General features: G+C 37.4%; 3 protein-coding genes across 3 annotated transcripts in view; 1 reads left to right on the top strand and 2 right to left on the bottom strand.

Moving 5' to 3' along the window:
- Positions 1-24413, bottom strand: part of LOC126600410 (uncharacterized) — a 51025-nt gene that overhangs the window by 22954 nt on the left and 3658 nt on the right. The gene's annotated exons all lie outside the window — the stretch shown is intronic.
- On the bottom strand, positions 6317-8798 carry LOC126599206 (secoisolariciresinol dehydrogenase-like). Its single transcript, XM_050265533.1, has 2 exons — positions 8461-8798; positions 6317-7199 (listed from the first exon to the last, which is right to left on the bottom strand). The coding sequence occupies exons 1-2, from the start codon at positions 8496-8498 to the stop codon at positions 6407-6409; spliced, it is 831 nt and encodes a 276-aa protein (XP_050121490.1). The 5' UTR covers positions 8499-8798; the 3' UTR covers positions 6317-6406.
- LOC126600408 (IAA-amino acid hydrolase ILR1-like 4) lies at positions 20674-21750 on the top strand. Its single transcript, XM_050266986.1, is given in 3 exon segments — positions 20674-20725; positions 21117-21248; positions 21383-21750. Coding segments are annotated over 3 exon segments (552 nt in total).

Below are 24413 nucleotides of genomic sequence, written 5' to 3'. Positions count from 1 at the left end.
TCTGTTAGTGGATCGAATATTTTTTGTTATTTTGTCTCAGTGCATGCAAATTAAACAATTCGAGTCAGACTTGTAGTGTGATTAACTTTAAAGGTCCAGAACGGTTCATGACCATTAATATTATTGATATTGTCTTCAATTTAACCACTTATTGTTAGGTACGGAGTTTTATCTTAAAAGACCTTAGTGATATAAGGGGTGGAAACTCCTATATATTAATCGTATATTATTTTGTTATATTCTAATATGAGATTCTATTCTTCAACACGCCTCTTCATGAGTGGCCCCATATGGAACAGCTAGGGAAACCAATTCCTACATTAAGAGCTGGTCAAGTCATTATACTTGAGCTAATGCTAATCATTTCGAGAGTCTAATCAGTCTGCATTCAGTTACTGGAGCTAACACTAATCTTTTCAAAGACCCATTCAATATTCAGTCATTGGAGCCAATGTCAATCTTTTGGAATACCCAATCGTTCAACCAATACTTTAAGCTGGAGCTAGTGAAACTTTTCAAAAACCCAATTTAAGGAAGCATATTCAAGCCCAGTAACTCAAGCCCAAGACGTGTAGAAAGAATAACATGTACTATGATAAGCTTTATAAGCCTAACCTGATTCACCACCAATATTGCCGATATTGTTCCCAAGATCACATTCATCAACTGCATGCATTAGTAAATCTTGGCTTCATTGGAACAATTTGCTCCTCTTATGCGTTCAAGTTCAAACATCTTTGTGTTATGTAGTTCATGGAGTTCCTTCTTCGCATCATTATTATTTTACACACAATTGTCACATAATGTAGCAGATTATTCAATTATTAGGATGAATGAGCGCCGTCGTTTCCTATGACCAAATTGAATCATGTTCTCAAGTGATTTTTCAAATGTAGCCATGGCCTAATTAATAAGAAGCCTCGGCTTCTATATATAAATCTCTAGCTTGAACAAATAAGGAAGGAAATGATTTCTGCTTTTTTCCTCCTTGTGCGCTCATCTTTTCCTTTTTCTTTTATCCATTACTTCAATCAAAGGAGATTAAGGGATATAAACAAATGGACTGCAAAAGCAGAAAACAAGAGCGTAGAAATTCTTTTTCATTAAGAAATAGGCATGAACGAAACTCCTATATTTATGTGAAGCCAATTTTTCTCTAGATACATTTGCTTCGTTTCTATCAGAAGTAAAGTTTGCTAGCCAAGAAGAGTAAATATTTGATTGTCATAGAGTCTCGCATCGGAGAAGTACAAAAATATGAGTACTAAGTATTTATACGTGGGAAACTTACACACAATTCTAATCTAACTATGAGTGCTAATTAAGTATCAACATTTACTTAAAGTTTCAATTCCAAACTAATTAGGACTTTAAACTCTTCAACAAGACCTTTCCGTACCAATTTAAACTTTTCAACATGACCTTTCTCTAGTTAGATAATTTGTGAGAGAATGCTATCAAGGAAATCTTATCAACCAGATGGTGAAAAGACAAGCATGTCCCTCTTTATAAAGCAAATTTGATTATTCAATTAATAAAATGGGTAATATGGTAATTATGTATATTAATGCATTAACTAGAGAAAGTACTAAGCATGGGAGGAGGATCCTCTCTTGATTCACTTTGTGGGAATCCCTAGGATCCCCACATTCTAGTCATTCATCGTACATCATGTGGTCAGTTTTCGTTAGGTACTATTTGTGTTTAATTTTAAATAATAAAAAATCAAATGATTTCTATCCGCACGATGCACGATGAATAGTTAAGATGTGAGAATCCCTAGGATCCTCACATTTAGATCCGGGTGGGATCCAAATCCCTAAGCATGAATATGCAAAGGCGGAGCCATGATTTTTTTTGCTTGAGTGGGCTAGCTGAAATTAATATCATAAAATTATATTTGCTAATATAAAATTATATAATAATCAATATAAAAGAACAACACAGAATATAAACTATTCTCAAAATCATAACCCTAACTGATAAATTCAAGGACCATATAAATAGTTTGCCTACCAATTAAATCAAGAATAAGTAAATAAAGAGATTAAGAGTATACCAAATGTGACATTCATTAGAAAATCGCAAAGGAAAGTAAGAAAATGCAGAGGTCTAATTGTGGATTTTAAAAAAATATTATTTTTCTTTTCTTGAATAAGAAGCACAAAGGCTAAATCGTATAGGATAAATGATCTTTTTCTTTTACGAATAGGATAAAGGGAGACGAGAGATAGAACTAATTTATAATTTTAGCATAAAATGTATTATTTATTACCTATCCTCTACTTTATATACATTAAATAATGACATGTATTAAATAGTGTTATTCACACACTCATTTTACCTCCTACAGACCCTTATTAATTTTTTTTTTTATTGATCATCTTCAATTCATTTAATCAGATAGCCGAAAATTGAGAGGAATGTGTGAGAAGTAAAAATGAGTGTATGGATAACACTATCTTTACAAAAAACCTCTTTGGGCTACAACCCACATGAGTCTTGTAGGTGACTTCACCATTGAATATGGAAGGATTGACTTTCTCTCTCATTGTAGAATACTTTTTTACTGAAATTAATATATATATATATATATGTAGACATCAAAATTTCAATGAAATAAGTGTTCACCAATGCATTAAAGCTTCGACGTGCCAGGGCATACGTCGTATGCGCCACGTTTTGCACAAAATTGTACACATGTGGTGTGTGACTCAACAAAATCGGACGAGTCATCAAGAATGACACATGTCAACACTTGGCGGAAAGGAATGATTTGATTTTAATTTAATTAAATCAAATGTTAATTGATGGAGTCAAATCGAGTCATGGTTCTTTCGTCAATTAACCAAGCCACAAATCAAGGTCAAATCCATCTGTAGTCAAGGCTTAGATAGTTTATAAATAGGAGGCTCCAAGACAAAGGAAAAGGTTTAGAAAATCATTCACGCCCAAACGTTGAAGCTTTGAAACTCTGGAGCTCTCAAGCACTCAAACCCCCCAAACACTCAAACATTCAAGAAGACTCGGAAAGCTGTCCGCATTCTTCATAAAACCCGTGAATAACCACTAAGCACCCATACATATGTAGGTTACTCCATTGCCAAGAGCCAAAACCTTGCGGCATCCATTTATACAAGATCAAGTCATCGTGACCCTTTGATCAACAACACTACATACCTTACATTTCGGATATCGAATCAAACAATCAAGCTGTAAAGAGATTGTAACCCTAAATTGATATTAATTCAAATTATTTTGTACACGAGTTCTTGTTTCATTTGGTACAAGAAATTCATGTTTACAAATTTAGCACACCCAAAGGGATAATCTCCAGCTCTCATCTCTTTCTCAATTCAAGAAATCCAAGCACACTCCAAACTTAATGGCATCAAAGAAAAGAAAAGCCGTTCTCGCAACCAAGGGAAGGAGCGCCAACACTTCTACCGCAAGTGAAAAATCTATTGGCATCATAACTCGAAGTAAGGCAAAGGCAGGTTACCACTTTTCAACATGCCACTTCAAAGTTGGTGTCGTTAAGGGAGCAAGGGGAACGTTAGATATGCGAACCCAACATTAGCTTGACCTCGTTGGGCCCACTGAAGAATGCTGTTGTGGCACACACGAGGACACCTCAGAGCGGCAAGTAAGGTTTGCTAGTGTCAGAAGGTTCATGTGAGCACTTATTGTTACTAGCTTCAGACGCAAATTCAAGCACGAGAGCCTACCGCTGATCACTAACCAGTAACCGTCGCACGGAGACTTCACCATCACATTTGATGTGTGGAGGAGAGTCACATCCTTTGGTTGCGCAAGTCATAGCCACTAGCCCCACCTCTATTGAAGAACCATTGGCTTAGATGAATGAGACGATCGCAAGGTTGACCAGAACTATTGAAGAAAAAGACTTGCAGATTGTTACGCTTATGGACAAGTTGGAGGCGCAACATGATGAAAGATTCGGTCCAGACCCAAGGAAAAATTAAAATGACCAGGAGTCTGGCAAGGACGATAAGCGTCATGCAAACAAGGCCAGAAACAAGCAAAAGCTGAAGACTGAAGCTATATCGATGGGCTATCTTTCCTACCAATAGCTCCAAGGCATGATTGCGAACACCATCAAAGCACATGTAAGAGGCACTTCGTAGGATACACTGTTGTATTCGAAGCCATATACCAGATGGATTGATGACTTACAGATGTCGATGGGGTACCAGCCACCTAAGTTCATCCAATTCGATAGAAAATGGAACCCAAAGTAGCACGTTGCCTATTTCGTCAAGACTTGCAACAATGCAGGAACTGAAGGAGACTACTTCGCAAAGCAGTTTGTCCATTCTCTGAAGGAGAATGCTTTTAATTGGTACATTAACCTAAAGCCCGAGTCTATTAACAGTTAAGAACAATTGGAGCAAGAGTTATTGAACTGCTTTAACAACACATGTCGCACCGTCAGCATGATGGAGCTCACAGGTACAAAGCAATAGAAGGACGAGCCAGTCGTTGACTACATCAATAGATGGCGCACTCTAAGTCTCGAATACAAAGACAAACTCTCGGAAATCTCCTTGATTGAGATATGCTTACAAGGCATGCATTAGGGCTTGCATTACATTATTTAAGGTATCAAGCCCTAGACTTTCGAAGAGTTAGCTACTCGCACCCACGACATGGAGTTAAGCATCGCACATCATGGGAAGAAAGACCCGATTGCTAACTATAGAAAAGACAAATTCTTTGGGCAAAAAATGGACAAATCTGTGAGGGAGCCTGTCAAGGAAGCGATGTTGGTCAACACAACTCCCGTTAAAATCTCTACATGAGACAAGATGAAGTTCACCAAAGCTTTTTGTGACCAAGAGAGGCGTAAACGCGCTTTAAAAGAGCTTGAGGAGAATACTTATCAATTCCCCGACTTCGATGTGGTTTCCATGTTAGAGGACTTGCTCGACAAAAAAATGATCGATTTACCCGAGTGCAAACGGTCGGAAGAGATGAATCACCGACAACCCAAGATAATGTAAGTACCACCGCGTCATCAGTCATTCGGTTGAAATGTGCTTCATGTTGAAAGATCTCATCATGAAGTTGGCCTAAGAAGAAGTCATGGACTTAGGTCTTGATGATGTGGTGGAATCAAACAATACCACCGTCACTTTTGGCTCATTCAATTCAACATCTTCACCTCAATTGTTGGGGGCATACTCCAAAACCATGCCAATCAAGCCTAGTGAAGTTGAAGGATGGATTCATGTCACTCCAGAAACACTGCACAAGAAGCATGGTTACACGGGCATTGAGTAACTTTTATTTGGATCTTAGTATGGAATTTGAGAGAGTTTGTGAGACTCAATATGATTTTTAATAGATTTGCATAGATGTCAATTTTTTTTAATCGGCTGCTAAAATGGGCATTTCCACTAGTTTCAAAGTTTTATTTTTTTTTAAATAGTGGTGGGTCATCATGTGTAATATTGGTGGCGGTATTAGAGGTGGGTAGTGGGAAGATGGTGGTGGCGGTGGTGGTGATTATGTTTCTAATGACGGTGGCAAGATAGTGGTGATGGTAGGGATGATGGTACTGGTGATGGTCACAACAAAGTAATAGTGATTGTGATGGTGACGATAATACGGTTGATTTGATTTCTTATTCCTATATTTTAAATTTGGTCAATTTGATTCCTGTGTTTTAATGTATTAACAATTTTGATTCTTTCAGTTCAATTTGGGTTAATGTATACAAATGACACACTATGCTAACACGACAAAGTAATGTCAAAGTAGTTACAAGGGACAAAAATTGTTGATGGGATAAAATATAAAGATTAGCCACTTAATACTACAGTCTAGTAGTATTCCTCTTCATTTGTAAGTGAGATGTCTTAGGTTCGATTCTCACCAAAGGTAAATTTCAGCCACATTATTACATGTCAGCCAATTGTGAGGTTAAGCTCACCCCCTTCCCCTTAGTGTAGATAATATTGTTTGTTAAAAAAAAAAAATCAACTTCAAAATATAGGGATCACAATAACAATCAAATATTAGGAAATGTACATAGATATCAAAAAATAACTTGAACGTGGAAGTCTCTTTCATCACTCTTCTTCACTCTTCTTCACTCAAACTCGTAGCAAACGAAGATGATGTACAACCTTCTAAAACGCACAATTACAAGATTGCTTATTGGAAGACCCGAATATTTCTACTCCGATAGGGGTATTTAAAAACCCCTTTTTTTTTTTTTTTAAGGATGAACTTATAACAATTAAAAGTAATTCAAACTCAAACGTGTAAAAAGAAAGAAAAAAAATCTATAGCAACTGAACGGATCAAAGCTTTGGAGGATAAACTGTCATGACGAAGTCATCAACTAATCCATTTTTTGAAGAACCAAAAACAAAAAAGATCAAGGCTCTTGAGGGTACTGAAACATTTTGAAAGAGGGATTAAGGATGCTGAAACCCCCATCTATCAAGAGATTATGCCCACTAATATACCTAGCCTCATCACTTGCCAAATATAGAGCTGCATTTGCCACATCCACTGCCTTAAGTGTCACGCCCTTCAAGTTGGCTAGAGATCCCATCACATTCTCAAGCTCCTCATCCTCAACCCCCACAAAAGTCCGAGCCAACGGCGTTGCGAGCGCGTACGGCGACAAGCAATTCACTCTGATCCCGAACTGACCTAACTCAACGGCTGCATTTTTTGTCAAGCCATTAACTGCATGCTTGGAACAACAATATGCATGTGAGGCTGCACCACCAACATATGAACTTATACTAGCAGTTGAAATTATGCTGCCCGTCCGCGCAGGAATCATGGCTTGGGCAGCATGCTTTATGCCGAGGAAAACTCCGGTGATATTTATGCTAAGCACGCGCTCGAAATCTGCCTTTTCATTGTCGATGATTCGGGCTTTGTTTGGGTCAACTATGCCTGCGTTGTTGAACATGATGTCTAGTTTTCCGTATGTGGCAACGGCTTTGTGTACGGCATCTTTTATTTGGGCCTCGTCTGTGACATCACAGTGGACGAACGTGCAGTCCGATGGCCCGATGGACTCGCGAACTGAATGGCCCAGATCATCTTGGACATCTGCAATGACGACTTTGGCCCCATGCTGGACAAAGATTTTGGCTGTGCATTCTCCAATGCCGCTGGCTCCTCCGGTTATCAGAGCCACCTTTCCCTCCAGCCTGCATTCAGTTACAAAATAATAATTACTTCTGAAAATTTCAACATGCATATTATCTAAACAGTAGGATTTGCAATTTACAGAGTTTTAGATTGACGGTGATCTACATTTCGTCATCACATAATTTTTTTTATAATTTGTATCAATCGCAAGGTTATGAAACACATTCACTTATCCGTAAAGCTGGTTTTAGCGGAATCACAATAATGAACTACATTAGTAGACCTGAGTTTAGACAAGTTGGCTAGTTAGAATAAAATTCTCTTTTATGTGCACACAAGTTTGAATCTTCCTTCCAACATTACATGTATCTAATGAGGTTCTTTCAAAGCATCATATTATTAATTTATTAACATACACATCGGTGTTCTCATAATGTACATGACAGATGATGCAATAATTAGGAGGAATGAGCACTTTCACTATAAGAAAAGTGAGAAAAACTTACCCTAATTAGTAACTCTTTTTGTAGATGTTGTTTGGGTAACAATGATGTTGCCAATGAGAAAATAGTGACGAAACAAAATTAATGCGTTTGCCGCCTTTGAGACGTAACTATTACCTACTTTTTTTTTCTTTTTTTTACACCTTTATTTCCTTTGAACATCGTTGTTACCTCAACAACAAAAGTTACCTAAATGGTTACTAATAAATTAGGACTGTTGTTGCTCACTTTTCTTGTAGTGATTGTTTCCAATGACCAAATTGAATCATGTTCTCAGTGGCTCGTCAACCAAATAGTGGAGGAATCAAAGATTTGCCTCAGCCGGCTTAATTAGCGTCTACGCATAAATCTCTAGCTTGGACAAATTAAGTAAATGAAATGATTACTCTTCTCTATTTTTAGTCATTAGATTGAATAAATCAAAGAAGAATCAAGGGCGATAAACAAATAAAGATGTGAAATAGGAGAAAATAAGAGGATGGAAATCATTTTCCATTAGAGGATAGGCACCATGAACTTGTATTTTTGTGAAGCCATTTTTATTTTGAGTATACATTTGCAAAGCTGGGTCAGCAATCAGCATGTTGAGGAAACTAGCTTCATTCTATCATGAGAAAAGTTTTGTTGGATAATTTGGTAGATAGCTAGGATGAGTCAAGACTCAAGAGAGGTTGCAGTTCGTAAGTTTAATTAGCGAAAAAAGTAAAACTTGATTAATCATAGAAAGTTAGAAACTGATTAACTAGAAAAAGGTACACGAACAGAGGCACAAACTGAAAACTAAAAAACCTTGATTGATTAAGCATGTTCTGCTAACCTTCTTGGGACTGCAGAGAGTACTGAGGAGAATGCCATTGCTCAGAGAGAGAGAGAGAGAGAGAGAGAGAGAGAGAGAGTACTGATTCTCTTTTGAAATGGAGAGAAAACGTGAGAACTGATAGAACTCCCCCGCACACCCTGAATTTATTGGTTCTCACAAGTTGAGTAGTGGCATCTACTGTTGTTTTTGTGACGGTCTAGAGAGATTATACCCAGTCATCAAATGTATACACTCAGTATTGCACCAAAACAAAATATCTAATAACGACACAGATGCTTGAGTTCGGAATCATTTCATTGAGCCCTGGGAATCTTCATAGTTCCTAACCTCCTGGCAGAACGACAAACCTAATCTAGTTTATTTTTAATTAAATATTTATCAACTTAAGTATTTTAGAGTTTAGGGAATAATTAATGTGCAGTGGTGGCAAAATTCAACAAATCATTCAAAAACCAACCACGTCAAACCAGTTTGGGCAGTTTAGTTTGATCTTTACTTTGACATAAGTGCAACCAAGCTTGGACTGAAATGAACAGAATCATACTTCACAATTTGGTATTTTGCTTGGTGTTATATATTCACGTGACACTTTTTTTTTTGTTGTCGCCATTTGTTATTAATTAAGTTCTCTCTCACATGTTGTTATATTTAATTCTAAGAACAAAGATTCATATTCCTTTGAATTTGACAAATTCTCTACAAAACTTTCTCTATCTTCTCTAATATTATCTACGATGAGAAAAATAGATGGATTTGAACTCGAAACGCAGTGGTTAAAGTTATGCTCCAACCACCAGAGCAAATAACCCACCACTATTTTTCTTTTAACTATTGTTTAATTTGTAATTTACAATTCCCCTTGAAATATTAATATAATATTTTCAATTTTTTAACAAAAGGAAATCTTCAAAACTAAATGAATAATGGATTGCTTTGGTTTAGCGGTTTTTTTCCCACCCGGGCATCAACCACATCCCTGATCACTGTAATGGAGTTGCTCATCTTGGCCAAGTTTGCACTTACTATACTGTCGGCTATAGTTTGGTTTGAGGATCGTCTTTTATCCGATACATGAGGCCCTTCTCCAGAATAGTGGTTGATTGTTTTGGCCTATATATTGAGCTCTTTTCTTGTTCTGGGCCGGTTTTGTTCCATGTACTTGTCTTCCAGAGCGAGGCTACTTTATGCGCGCCTCAGTGAGTTATTGTTTTAACCTCAAACATTCAAACAATAATAATTTAGAGTTTATATAAGAGTGGAATAAATCCATTCACATAACAATCCTTAACCCGATCGAACTCATCTTGTTGTCATGGAGTGGCTGCGGCTTTTGTTATTGTTGTCCGCGATAGCAAACCACTCATGGGGTTCAGAGGCGGCTGGTTCGTGGTGGGAGGTGAGTCAACTCACTCGGAAGAGGGTGGACTCGGCTCTGGTGCCCGAGTTCTTTGGTTGGTTGAGAGGGGTTGAGAGGGGTTAGGAGGAGGAGAATCCACGAGAACCTGGAACTGGCCTTTGAGGAGGATGAGACGAGTCGACTCGCTCGCGATCGGGTACACATGGCCGGTGGCCAAGACCCGGGGTGGTGGCTTCTATTCGCTGGCGGAGGCACCAAGGGACCGTGGTGGTCCTGGGCCTATCCTGACCTTGAAAAAATATATCTATATCTATATACATATTTGTATGATACTTAGATATTCCTCTTGTTCTAAAACCCTCTTATTGTTTGAAACTTTAAATAAATCCAATCATTATGTCTTGTTATGATCCTTTATCACAAATCAACTATTAAATTAATATTATCATTCACCTTTATTTATAAGAAAAAAAAATCTTGCCTCACATTCTTATCTTTGATCTTTCACGGTGCAACCCAGAAAATTGAGAGTTATCCACTATCTCATTCTCAAAATTTTATATTTTTTGTCATTCCAAATTCCAAATCGAGTCAACTTATTGAACAAAATTAGAAATCCTTTGGAAAAAAAAAAAATTACAAATCCATTCAATATGCAACAATAAGATTTGTAAATCTCTATTATTGTTACAATTTTTGAGTCGTTGTTTTACTCTATTCTACCTCCTACTTGAGTGTTAGGGTTTGTAAAATTTTATTGATTCTACATATTGATTATGATAATTCTTTCAATGGAATAGAATAGATGACGAGGTTATCATGCAATGTTTTCAAATATGAAAACTTGTCGAGGATAAATATGATTATTTGAAATGTATGAGATCTTTTGATATAGGCGCCTCACTTTCATATTTTTAAACTAAACATTTATGCCTTTTAGAGATTTGATTTCTGTGCTTTGTACATTAGAATTAATTATTTCATGTACCTCCCTAAAATCTAACGACAAAAAAACACATCATAACAAATTTCCTATTATCTAGCCATTTGATTACCCTCCTCCCTTTCGAGATAAGTGTAAAAAAAATGTGGTTAGATTCAATTTATTTTCACAATAACCCCTAGCTACAATATAGCAATGATTATCTACAATTTAAAATATTTTTTTTAAATCCCACAAAACTAAACGTACCCAAATAAGTTTTTCTTTTAGTATATTAAAAGAAAATAGGACTGAAAACAATATAAACTTACCAATGAACAATGTGTGTGAAATTGAACGTACCTAAATGAAAAATAATGTACTAATATTAACAATATGTACCAAATCAATTGTACCAAAATTTGCAAACAAACGTACCAATCAACGATTTTACAAATTTAAACGTACCCACCGATAATATATGCAAAATGTATTATACCTAATAATAGTTCTATCAACAACTATACGTAATAAAACATCAAAGAAAAATAGTTTCACAAAAAAATGGAAAAAATTACACATAACTTGCTATGGTGGATCACAACTATTTGAAAACAATCAATAAAAACAAACCATTTGAGAAAAAAGATAATATTAAATGTTTGCAAAAAATAAAAAATAAAAAATGTGATCGAAGAAGCGTATTTGGAAGAATAAAAAATATAGTTAATAACAAATATGTCCACTGAGTAAGGAAAAACGCATCAAGCAACTAAATGGATAAATTTATAAGTTATTTTAATTACAAAAATAAAATAATGACATGTAATTTAACTTAACAAAAAACGCTGACGATTAGTCAAAGCACTTTAATCAAAATTTAAAAAGACACAAATGTTTTATCTAGATGATATACAAAATTTGTAGGGGATTCTAGTTATTGACTTTCGCCATAGACAGATTTGAATCATATTGTTGTTAGCTTATTATGAGACTAAACTCAACCATCTTCCTCCTTCATGTAGATAATATCATTTGTTCAAAAAATATTTTGGTTACTAATTTTATAAATATATATATATATATATATATATATATATATTATTATGAGAGATTTCTCCTTATAAAAAATTCTGACTTTGTTACTGCTTCTAACTGTTCGGGGTCGCAGCCATGGTTTACTCTCAGGGCCGACATGGATACTCTCCCTATTCACGTTGGTCAATATTCCCTTCCTCTTCCTTTTTTTTTTTTTTTGGACAAATGTTCCCTTCCTCTTCTTTGTCACAACTTTTTGATAAATGTTATTTGCACTTTGCATCATTCTAGACTTCTGGTTAAGGGTCACTAACATTTTGGTCCTTGATTTTAAAAATTTTACACTTTTGTTACTATTAAGTCACGAATTCTTCCTCTTGGCCCCTCTTGTTAGTCTAAATGTCAAGTTAACTTTATTCTTTTAACGTACCCCTCGATCCATCTTTTCTTGCATGGAGTCATGTCATAAGATTCGTGATGAATGGAATAACAAATTCTATATGAACAACAAATAAGAATTTTCTTAGTGGAAACGTTAACCTTCTAGGTTTATTTATAGATGCGAATAATGATATAAATGCAATATCAATTTAGTGTTCATGTAAGTAAAAAGTAGACCAACTAAGTATCGGGTAAAAACTTAGCAGTTAGTTAATTTTTTTTTCGTTGACAGTACTTGTTAGATGATAGTTCGACGAACGGAAGGGACATTAGTATAACAATTTGTAATTTTATGGTAGTAAAATGCCAATTATTAAAAGTTAGAGACTAAACAGTTAGATACATTGAATGATGAAGGATTCCACAAACCATTTTCTCCTTCTGCGCACCTATGTCTATTTGTGTCCCTTGAATATTATTTGGTTTTGTTTAATTCAAAGGCTAAACCTAAGGTGTGCAGGGAAGAAAAATTGTGTTTGAAAATCAGTTCATATTTTAATTTGACAGTATTTATTTAATCCAACATTAACAAAAAGAATGATGTTATTTCCATCACATTTATTGATCATATAGCTTAATACATGTGGGCCTCGCGTGAGGTACACTTCTATTAGAGCAACTCCAATGTAGGAGCCCTCCCTCCAGGCTATTCACTATTTAATCCACTTAGTGAACAGTAACTGCCCTTAATGAATAGTGCATTCCCCTGACAATTGTTTTTTGCATCTCCACCCCTGCACTGAATAGCCCTGGCAATAAGCAATAAAATATTAGTATTTTTTTATTTATAAAGTAATACATAATAATTTTATTTGTAATTTCGGATAAGATTTTTAATCGTTCTCATTGCGCCACATGTTAGTATCCGAAAAGCCAATAGCAATAAAAATTTGTATTTTTATATTTATAAAATAATTCAAAAGAATTTTATTTGTTATTTCGGATAAGATTTTTAATCGTTCTCGTTGCGCCACGTGTCATTATTCGCAAAGACAATTATTGGTGATGGATTTCCGATAAGATTTTTAATCGTTGTGTCAAGGCACGTGTCATTATCTGAAAAGACAATTATTGGTAATGGATTTTTGATAAGATTTTTAACCAATCACGTCGTGCCACGTGTCACAATCCGATTACAATCTTTGAGGATAGATTTCCACCAGATTTTTAACGAATGACAGCATGTCACGTGGCATTATCTACAACCTAATCCTTTCTGAATCCTCCATATAATCCACTATCCATCCTCATAAATCTCACACCAATTTTCTCAAGATCTCTATTATTATTCATAGTTTCTGCTTTCTTCTTCGCCAAAATCCCTATCATTATTCATAGTTTCTGCTTCCTTCTTACAATGTCTTCTTCTTCTTCTTCAAAGATGATGTGGGAAATCGATCAAGAAGAGGAAGAATTGTTTAACCAATCAGAAGGAATGTTCAATGTTGGGGATTGGGCCCAAAATGAGATGGAAGAGGATGATGAGCGTTAGGGCTGGGTTCGGTTCTTTTCGGTTCGGTTTTTTGCCAAAACCGAAACCAAACCGAAATTTCGGTTCGGTTCGGTTCGGCCCATATTTTTTTCGGTTTTTTTCGGTTCGGTTTTTTTTTCGGTTCGGTTTTTTCGGTTCGGGTTCGGTTTTTTTTCGGTTTTTTTTTTTTTCTCCAAAAAATGCAAAACAACCACAACATAAGATAGAAATAGAAAATATGACATGTTTCCATCTCTCCAGGATGGTTTTTCAATATTCATAAGGGAAGTTACTACTTACTAATTAATCTAAAAACATAAAGTCTCATAAAACTAAAAGTCTTCAAAAAATGAAAATAAACATTTAAAGTCCAACTAAAAATAGAATCAATCATCAATCAAGTTTAAGTCTTCAAAAAGTCCAAATTAAACATCAAAGTTTAAGTCTTCAAAAAGTCCAAATTTAAACATCACACAAGTCAAATAAACCTTCAAGGTTTCATCACTTCATGTCTTCCACAAATAAAATCTTCCAAGTCTTCAAGCTCAAGCTCAACGCATAGGCGGCCTAGGAGGCAACATAACAAATTGCATAAGCTCAGAAGTTCACAACCATGTAAAACAGGTAAGATTAATACAACAAGCATAACGCTATAAAGGACAATACTGAAGGCTAAGAAGAGATGAATGTAATGATTTAAAATGAACTCTCACTCAACCTAAGGCTATATACAATCTCCTTATTAATTTTGTTTAAGTGTCAGCGAGGTAAGACAACCATACCTCTTCAAACCGCTCAGCTTCATTAGCTGATTCAGTTTCAGCAACCACGGCAGGTGGTGGAGGTCCTATAAAATATTCAGAATCTTCTTCCAACTCAGTTTCTCTATACATATGTAATAAAAACCACAACATTTCAAGCAGTCACAATGAGAAAATACTATAATCCACCACCACGTCAACAGGTAACCCAAATTATAACTGTAATTCAAAATAAACAAGACTAGAGTAATTGCAAAGTTGTTTCAAAATAATTTGCCAGCTGAATAATCTGTCAAATAAAATACCTTAGCTCAGCCTGTGCCTTCGTCAATTTGGCTGCTGCTGCAAGTAACTCAGCTGATGGCATTGCAGGGCCAATTGTCCTAAAATGTAATGCAAGCAATCAACCAAAAAATAACAAATCAAGGTTCTTTTCTTAAGCAATACATAAGTGTCATTAAATATTCGATCAACATATATCAAGCCCATCAGTACCTGATGCAATATGTAAAACTAAAGATAGAAGTATGGTTACATTAAAAACTTTTACCAGTATATTACTTTCAAGAAGAACCCAAATTATGGGGCTGTTTCTCACGAAAAATTACATATTCCCAATAAGAAAAGAGATCCTCTAGCATATCATAGTAGCCCACAACCTAAGCAAAGTTTCTTACACCCAATTTAGTGAATTATCCCAGAATTGAATCACCATTTGAACTATTTTCATATCCACCAACTTAAGCTTTTATCTGCCATCTTAACTAGTTATACATCATTGCTTTACATCACCATTTAAATGCTACAAAATTTCGCAAAGTTTATTTTCTTTTCAAACTGACTTCTACTCATTTATTTACTATCGAAATGATTTCAACTATGCATGTCAATCTCTAACAAAAGCTATTGAAGAAAAACAGATCTCAACCTCATGGCTTGTCTTTAAAACAGTAATGTACCCAAAATTTGAGGAGCTTTTCTTTCTCAAACTCGTAATCAGTAATGAAGACCGTGAAAACTGCAAATACAGGTATCGTACCACTCAATAAATCTTTAAACATGTGTTGGGAAATATATACAGGCGTGCAAATTTCTCCAAGAGCAATCAATTGACGCGCAGCATCGAATACAACTATAGTCCTAATTTCGGATCATATTGTTTTTTCCATTTGTGCCTCAAATAGGATAACGAAAACTCTACACCATTGATATAAATTTTACTGGAAAGAGTTTTCCTAACCGGTTACTAGGAAATTTATCAAAAGTCTAAACCACCATAGATATCAGAGGAAGAAGCAAACCTCATTTGCTTCATTTGATGGCTTAAATACTTTTCCAGTGCTTGCAGCACCTTCTGTTAGATCAGTACTATAAAAACGACTTAGAGAATGCCATCAACATTATGTATCGGTCCATCGCCTCTTCCTGGATCTCTCACCCAAGCTATCTGATAATCAACAAACAAACAGACGAAAGCTCACATTTTTCTTTCTGTTTATCTATTTTCTCAGCAACAAAAGAGAACCCAGAAAATTCACGAGAGAAATTACGGAGAGGAGTCAATACCTGGAGGACTTTGGGGCTGAGGAGGTGAGAGGACTTTCGGAGGGTATGCGGGTCGGGCAAGGACCTGGAGGAGATGGATTTGAGGTCCATGTTGGTGAGCTCCACTTGGATCAGGATCATCGCCTTCACTTGTTCGAGATCGCCGAAGCACACGGCGAGGGCGAGGTGTGAGAGACTGAGAGTGAGAAGCGTCGCGCCGTCGCGGGTCGCCTGGGATTCAAGACCAAGAGAGACAGAGAGTTTGAGAAAGACAGAGAGAAGGCTCGGCTGCGAAGGGAATGAGAGAGAGAAGAGGGGAATGAATAAAAGGTGTGGCTGCTAGGGTTAACTTAAAGGGGATTTCTCAAAAAAATAAAAAAACGTTTCTGAAATGTTGGAGGCATGAGGGTTCGAACCCTTGCACTGCAACTTGAAAATTTTCCCTGAAACCAACTTGCCAACAGGTTTTGTTTTGTTATGATTGTATGAATAAACTATTTATAATATTGAAAAAAATAATTAAATATATATAATTCGGTTCGGTTCGGTTCGGTTCGGTTTTCGAACCTCAAAAACCGAAACCGAACTGACCAGATTCGGTTCGGTTCGGTTTGACAGTTTCGGTTCGGTTTTTTTTTCGGTTCGGTTTTTTTCGGCCTCGGTCCGGTTTGGTTTTCGGTTTTTTTCGGTTTTCGGTTTTTTGAACCCACCCCTAATGAGCGTAGAAGGAGAGATGACAAATCAAGAATGACAGGATCCTCACAATTCCGTCGAGTCGTCCAAGCTGTGGCTCATATTTGCAGGCCCAACCGTGCTATGAACATTGATAGAAACAGGCAACGACGAGGTCAGGAGCTATTGGACGATTATTTTGTCCGTAATAGTGCATTCCCTGATAATACTTCCGACGTCGTTTTAGAATGGAACGACATTTGTTCAACAAATCATGGGCCTGTTTGCAACCATGATTCTTACTTTGTGCAAAAGCCGGATGCTTTTGGTGATATGGGTCTCCTACCTAAGCAAAAAATTACTGCTGCCTTGCGGATACTTGCATATGGAGCAGCTGCAGACCAAGTGGACGAGATAACGAGGATGGGAAAATCAACCATTCTTGAGTCCCTGATGAGGTTTTGTTCGGCAATCGAATCTATCTACACCGAAGAGTACCTCCGGAGACCTACTCATATGGACTTGCAAAGGCTTATGAAGAAAAGCGAGATGCGAGGTTTTCCAGGGATGATTGGAAGCATTGATTGTATGCACTAGACTTGGAAAAACTGTCCAAGTGCATGGCAAGGCGCTTATGGGGACAGAAAATAATCAAAAAGTATCATTTTGGAGGCGGTGGCATCTTTTGATACATGGATTTGGCACGCCTTTTTCGGGGTTCCGGGAGCTCAAAATGACATCAACGTCCTTGCCCAATCCCCAGTGTTCAACGATGTCCTACAAGGAAAGACACCAAAAGTCACGTATGAGGTCAACATACGTATGTACGACGGGCCATACTACCTAGCTGATGGCATTTACCCAAGGTGGTCAACATTTGTCAAAACAGTGCCACGTCCGCGATGAAGCCGTTGATGAATATGAGCCAGACACGATGAACAATTCAAGAACATGTATATATTGTGCTCATAACGCCACCGATGAGCCCGTGCAACATGAGCCATTAAAAAGGGATGGACGTTACAATGAAAGGATCATTCAACGATATACTGCACTTCAAAGCCCATATATGCACAATGCCCGCCAAATTGACTTGATAGAGCACCAGTGGGAATTGAGGGGTGCTGAAGATACTTAAGTTCATTAGTGTTTGTTTTTATTTGGTGTGTTTATTTTATTTTATGTGGTGTGTTTTTTTAGTTCATTTAGTGAGTTGAAATGTAATTTTATTTGGTGTGTTTTTTTGGTGTGTTGATGTTATTTTATTTGGTGTGTTTAAATGTGTTTTGAATAAAGTACTAAATTTAATAAATTGGAAACAACATAAAGTATTAAATTCAATAAATTACCAAATGAAATAAATATACTTTAGTTTAAATAAAGTACTAAATTCAATAAATTGGAAGCAATATAAAGTACTCTATGCAATGAATAAGAAATTACAACCCAAATTGATTGGAAAATTATGGGTTCGTGAATGGATAACCATCACCTAACCAATTTGTGGTGCTAGGATGATCTTCTCTTGTCGTGCTAGGACCATCTCCTCTTGCTCTCGCTTCTCTTGCACGCCTCCTTCACACCACGTCCGCTTTCTCCAACTTCCAAAAATATTTAGAGTCTGGAGACTTCCCTTCTAAAGGCTCCTTCATAATGTCACGATCTCGTTCAGCCATTCTTTCTTCTCTTCTATGTTCCCTTTCTTGCCGAAGTAGTTCTCTTTCTCTCTTATCAACTTCAAATGTTTTCTCAAAAGCTACAGCTTTTGCATCCTTTATAGCCTTATCAGCCTCAAATTTAGCAATTTCCCGAGCCAAATTCAATTCACCTTGGCGGGCAAGTTCTTCCATATACTTTGCATAATCATTCTTGGAAGCATTACCTTTTCTCTTTGAAGCCTTCTTACCTTGAGGCCTAATTGGAAAACGGGTAGACCCCGACGCTTGTTCAACGGGGGGCGTTTCAGGCACTTCTTCATAATCATCTTCATCATGATCATGCGAGGCATGCTCGGGTGTAGAGTGTAGAGGGGTGCTGTTCATGAAAACTTCTGGACCGACATGCATAACTCTAAATTTAGGACAATCTTTGACAATATTCCAACATTCAAACCGGGTGAATGTTTTGTTTTTGCTTTTGGTTTTGGCACCATACCAAGCTTGTGCTTAAAGTTCCTACACAATGCGGGAGAATAAATAATTATAATGAGAATTGGTAACAAATAAATAATACAAACAAATAATTATAATGAAAGTAGGTAACAAATAATACAAACAAATAAATATAATGAAAGTAGCTAACAAATAATTATAAAGAAAGTAGGTAACAAATAAATAATACAAACAAATAAATATAATGAAAGTAGCTAACAAATAATACAAACAAATAAATAATATATTGTTACCTGATCCGCTAAATTTTCCCTACTTCGAAGATTACCACTAGCTTGTGCCAAGGCGTCTCTCCACGTACTAAACGATTGACTAAGTAATTTCCAACAATTGGACATCGATTCTTTAGTTCTTTGCCCACCCATTTTCTCAAGATAATTGGTATGAATAAGACTCCACATTTCTTGCAACTGCATCTCATTACCCATTATCGAATCATGAGTAACTTGAACCTAACTAGTACACAACGCAACATCTTCAAGAAGCGTCCAATTCGTACCTGCTTGAGTAGTCATTTTGTTGGAAAAAAAATTGGATTGAAATTTTGAGAGAAAGATAGGAATGTGGATGAAAGTAGTTGAGAAAATATGAAATTGTGGTGTAGGATAGAAGATAATGAGAAGGTATTTATAGAAAAGTAAAATCAAAATTTTTTATAATTTTTCATAATTTTTTTCAGATTTTTAAGAATTTTTTACATTTTTTTTTAATTTTTATTCACCTAATTAATCTATGCAGTTGGATTTAAAAAAATTTAAATTCCAACACTTCAGAATGTGCCACGTGTCACAACGGTAACATTTTAAAATTTTAAACGGTTTTTTCTTTTTTTTTTTTTTTAATTTACAAAGCCTAATAACGTGGACCGTTGATCTTAGATCAAACAGATGAAATTAAATGAGATTTTTAAATGTTTATTACTGTTGGAAATCCAGCGGTCCATAAAATAGGACCGTTTCAATCGAACGGACATGGGGAAGCCATGTGGCTTCCCTAACGGTAACTTTTCACAACTGACGTCGCGGGCCCCAGCCCTGTTTTTTTGTCGGAAGACTCGCGCCCACGCGCGCGTGAAACGCACGCGCCTGACGCAGCCCTCGGGCTCTCAGGCTGGCAATCCTCGACGGGCCTGCTCCTTGGGCCTCGCCTGTCGCTCGGGCTTCCTAACGATGAAGGTCATCCCCCCAGCAATCTGCTACTGTTTGGAGGCCTGGCCCCTGAGCAACCTCCCCCGCTGGAGGTGCTCTTAGAGAGGCGGTCAGTTATGTAATCCATAGACCTCATTAAAAGAGGTTTATTGTTAAAAGAAAAGGGAATTGTTATTGACATTCCAAAAATTCTCATTTTGTACTTCAAACTTTCTATAATTAGAAAGAAAAATACACTAGTGAGGAGTATAGAATGAGATTTTTGAAGTACTAATAATAGTTCAAAAGAAAAGAAAAAAAAACTGATTAAATAGGGTTTCTTGTTTGTTATAAAATGATTGAGTGGGAGCACGAGCTAGAACCCTGGAAAAATGCACTTGTGTGGACAGTTACTCATGTAACAAAACTGCTAGGAGCTGCTAAGTTACTTAACTGAAAAGTAAAGAAATAAAGGTTTATATACAAACCAACTGAAGTTAATATATGCTCAAATCTTTTCCATTATGTTTTTGACCATTTATACACATTGTTTACAATTTGCATTCATGTTTACAATTTTTATAGGGCACAATCAAGCTTTTTCTCAGCCTGCAGAAGAAGGGCGTGGAGGGTGCATACCATATGATAAAAGAGGGTACTCTTGATAACGTTCAAGGCATTCTTCTGATACATATTTCACCGGAAATGACTGTCGGAACTATCGGTTCGAGACCTGGTCCAATGCTTGCTAGGGCTGGTAGGTTTTTGGGTCATAATTCATGGGAAAGGTGGACGTGCTTGTTACTTCTCCACATTTGACTCCAACAGATTGTATCTCGAGAAACAAACCCCTAGAGTCCAGGGATTGTATAATTATATATGCATCATCTTCTTCTTAATTTTCTAAATCGTCGTCCCTGCAAACAATGGGCCAAGCCGGAAATTAATTCAACTGTTGGACTTGATGTTTATCTCTGCCAAATTTAGTAACAAAAAGTGTTCGTCTATTGGTTGAATAACAACTCTGTCTAAATAGTTTTTCCGATTTGATGATCTTTTAACTGGAGACTTTAAGAAATACAAGGTGCGGATCACCTAAAAGGGTACTCATTTCTGACCTATTACAAGGTTGTAACTGTGGGGTTGTTTTTATGGTGGCCAAGCAGTAAATGTAATCCCAGAGATGGTGACATTAAGAGGCACATTTCGAAGCATGACTTCAGAAGGTCTTATCAGATGGTAGCTTTTCAGATAAACATGCAGTTTAAAAGCAGTTACTAGTTGGAAGTGTGATTGAAATTTTGCCGTCTTATGAGACTAGACAGTTTGACATGTTATGTAATCAAGAGTCAAGAGTCGAGAATCTTTGTTTAGACCATTGATTTAAATGTGTATGATGATAGGCAGGTTATAGAGATGCAAGCTTCGGTGCATTGGTGCACAGCAACGGTAGACTTCATGCTAGAAAAAATGAGGCCCTATCCCGCCACGGTTAATGATGAAGCAATGTACAAACATGCGAAGAGTGTTGGAGAAACTTTGCTTGGGCAACCGAATGTGAAGGTACTTCCAATGGCTATGGGAGCAGAGAACTTTAGCTTCTATGCAGAAAAAATGGCTGATGCATTCTTCATGATTGGAACGAAGAACGAGACGTTTGAATCGAAAACAGATTTGAATTCACCCTTCTTGGTGATTGATGAGGAGTTTCTTCCAATTGGAGCAGCCTTTCATGCTGCAGTTGCACTCTCATATTTGGATAATGTTGATGTGCTGTTGTGACGCATTGGGGCATTTGATGTGTTTGTACCATACTTGACCAATCCCGAAACTACTGAGCACCGGTCAACGTTATACCGTCAAGGACCCAGAAGAGTTTCCCTCCAACCAAGAGGCCAATCACAACGTGACACGTGTCGACATCAGAAACCAATCATAGCGCGACACGTGTTAACATCAGAAGCCAATCACAACACGACATGTGTCAATGTCAAAATGAAACTAGAAACTCTCTTCTATAAATAGAGATCATTCTCTCACAATATTTCCTAGTGTTATTTGTACTAAATCATTCACTAGTACTCACTAAAGGAGAGCTTGAACCTATGTACTTGTGTAAACCCTTCACAATTAATGAGAACTCCTCTACTCCGTGGACGTAGCCAATCTGGGTGAACCACATACATCTTGTGTTTGCTTCCCTGTCTCTATCCATTTACATACTTATCCACACTAGTGACTGGAGCAATCTAGCGAAGGTCACAAATTTAACATTTTATGTTGTACCAAAATCCTCACTGATTTTGTGCATCAACATTAGGCGCCGTCTGTAGGAACAACACTTATTCACACTCTCTTCAGCTTTGCCAAGCTGGTTTCCACCATTCGTACACTCTCTTTTGATCAGGCATCCCTCTCCAACATGGGGAGCGAAGGAAGCCACAACACACAGAATGACACCCCTCTTGCACCTAGTGCGAAGCAACGAAAGAAGGAAGGAAAAATTGTTGCTCTTCAAGCTAAAGTCGATGAGCTAGAAGCTCAGAAAAACAAGATATCAATGAAGAATGAGGTCTTCCAGGAGCAGTATGAGAATCTCTTTGAGACACTTCACGAAACTATGCGTACTCAAATACGCGAGCTCGTTGCCCATGTGGACATCAACCATCATCTAGGTACCCCCCAACACGGAGGGTCACCTCCCTTCGACATGGGTATCCCTGATGAAGAGCGAGCTAATCATCAAAACATTGATCAACATAAGACTTCTCTCAACTCAGATGCTTCGACCCGAAGCAAGAGAAGTGGAGGAAGACACCTCTTTGCAGAAGGGTTGGAAGGATCGAAAGCCGTTTATCGTGACTGCCGAGACTTCCTAAATCAACGTCGAGAGAATCCCCTCCACATATGCTCAAATATCAATGACCCAAGGGTTTCTGAAAGACTTAGTTCCCTCCCACGACCCAGGCCAGCTACCAATCGAGGGAATGAACAATAGGTCCTAGAGGAACATGAATGTACAGGGGACTCTGAGGTATTCCGACAGACTCGCCCTAGAAGTCAGTACGGTGAGTCCAAGAAAAAACCACACGCTCTTGCTCAAACTTTCCTACTTCCAAGAGGTGATTGAGACTTACAAAAGAAAATTCCAGTGGTACATGACTCTACTCAGGACCCCCTTGTCCTACAGCTCATTGAAGAAGTAAACAAATTGAAGGCCGAACGTCAGGCCAAGATACCTAACTGGAACCAACCCAAGCCTGACCCTCTCACAAGGAGGATCATCGACACCCCCTCAAGCGAAGACAAAACAAAAGCTTGGTTTACAACTCTATACTGGAAGGAATGACCCAATTGAACACCTTAACCTTTTTGAGTCCACCATGGCGTATCGGATGCACACCGACGAAGAGTGATGTCTTCTCTTCCCCTCCACCCTCTCTGGCGGAACTCTAAACTGGTATTACCGTATTCCACCTGAGATAGTAGACTCATTTAAGGAACTGAGGAAATTGTTTGTCCCTCAACACATCTTCCAAACCGATCGCTTGCATTCTACAGATGACTTGTACACTATTCACCAGAAGCCGGACGAGTCACTACGAGAGTATGCCGGTCGCTTCAACCATGAGTATTCTCACTGCGCTAAGGCAGATGACAAGACCGCCATCAAGGCCTTCAGGGCAGGCCTACGTGATTGTTTCTTCAAGTACATGATCAATGCCAACACTTGGAAGACTTACTCTGAGGTGATGGCACAGCTTATAACCACGCTTCTACTGAAGCAGGGACATACCAAGGGAACCCCCATATGGTTAACCCTTATCAACAAGTGGGAAGTGGAAGTCAAGTTCTACCAAGTGAGGAGATCTTGGCCATTCAGACACCCATTGCATCATCTCCTGCCTCATTTAGCTACTCGCTAAGTCACCAAACGTATCTGTCTCTTGGTAAGAGGAAGGATTTTTACTTTCAGCAAGCCCATTACAACAAAAGGGATAAAAGTTTGTATCAAGACAACCAAGGGTGAACGTACCGTCGACTATTATGACTATGGGGCCAAGCCTCACTCTTTCAAAGTGGAGGACTAGGTACTGAAGGAAATGCTATTATAAGAAGGCATACACATTACAAATGTTTTGACTTTCAACCGCTTGAGATCTTTTGTCACACAAGCCATTCGGCAAATATTTAAAGAAGAAGAAATTCAGACAACTTCTTCTGAGTCTTTTACGTTCTTAGCACTGGAACACTTGGTCTACGCTGACCTACCCTTATACTTCAACTCAAAGCTTCAACATGCGTACTTTGACACAAAGTATGTGATATTAAGTGTTACAACCAATATGGTTCACATATCAAAAGCATGGATCCCTTCATGCATATCAAAACATTCATAAGCATCACTCATATCAATCAACATAAATATCATACATTCCAACACA

This window comes from Malus sylvestris, chromosome 14 (genome assembly GCF_916048215.2).
Source record: "Malus sylvestris chromosome 14, drMalSylv7.2, whole genome shotgun sequence".
Taxonomy (NCBI): Eukaryota; Viridiplantae; Streptophyta; class Magnoliopsida; order Rosales; family Rosaceae; genus Malus; species Malus sylvestris.
The sequence above is the reverse complement of the archived record's forward strand: the minus strand, read 5'-3'. Positions and strand labels throughout refer to the sequence as shown.

Coding starts and splice junctions, on each gene's coding strand:
- LOC126599206 (XM_050265533.1), bottom strand. CDS start 8,498: ATGGCATTCTCCTCAGTACTCTCTGCAGTCCCAAGAAG. Junction 7,200..8,460: donor CTCTCTGCAGTCCCAAGAAG/GTTAGCAGAACA, acceptor AACTGAATGCAG/GCTGGAGGGAAAGGTGGCTC.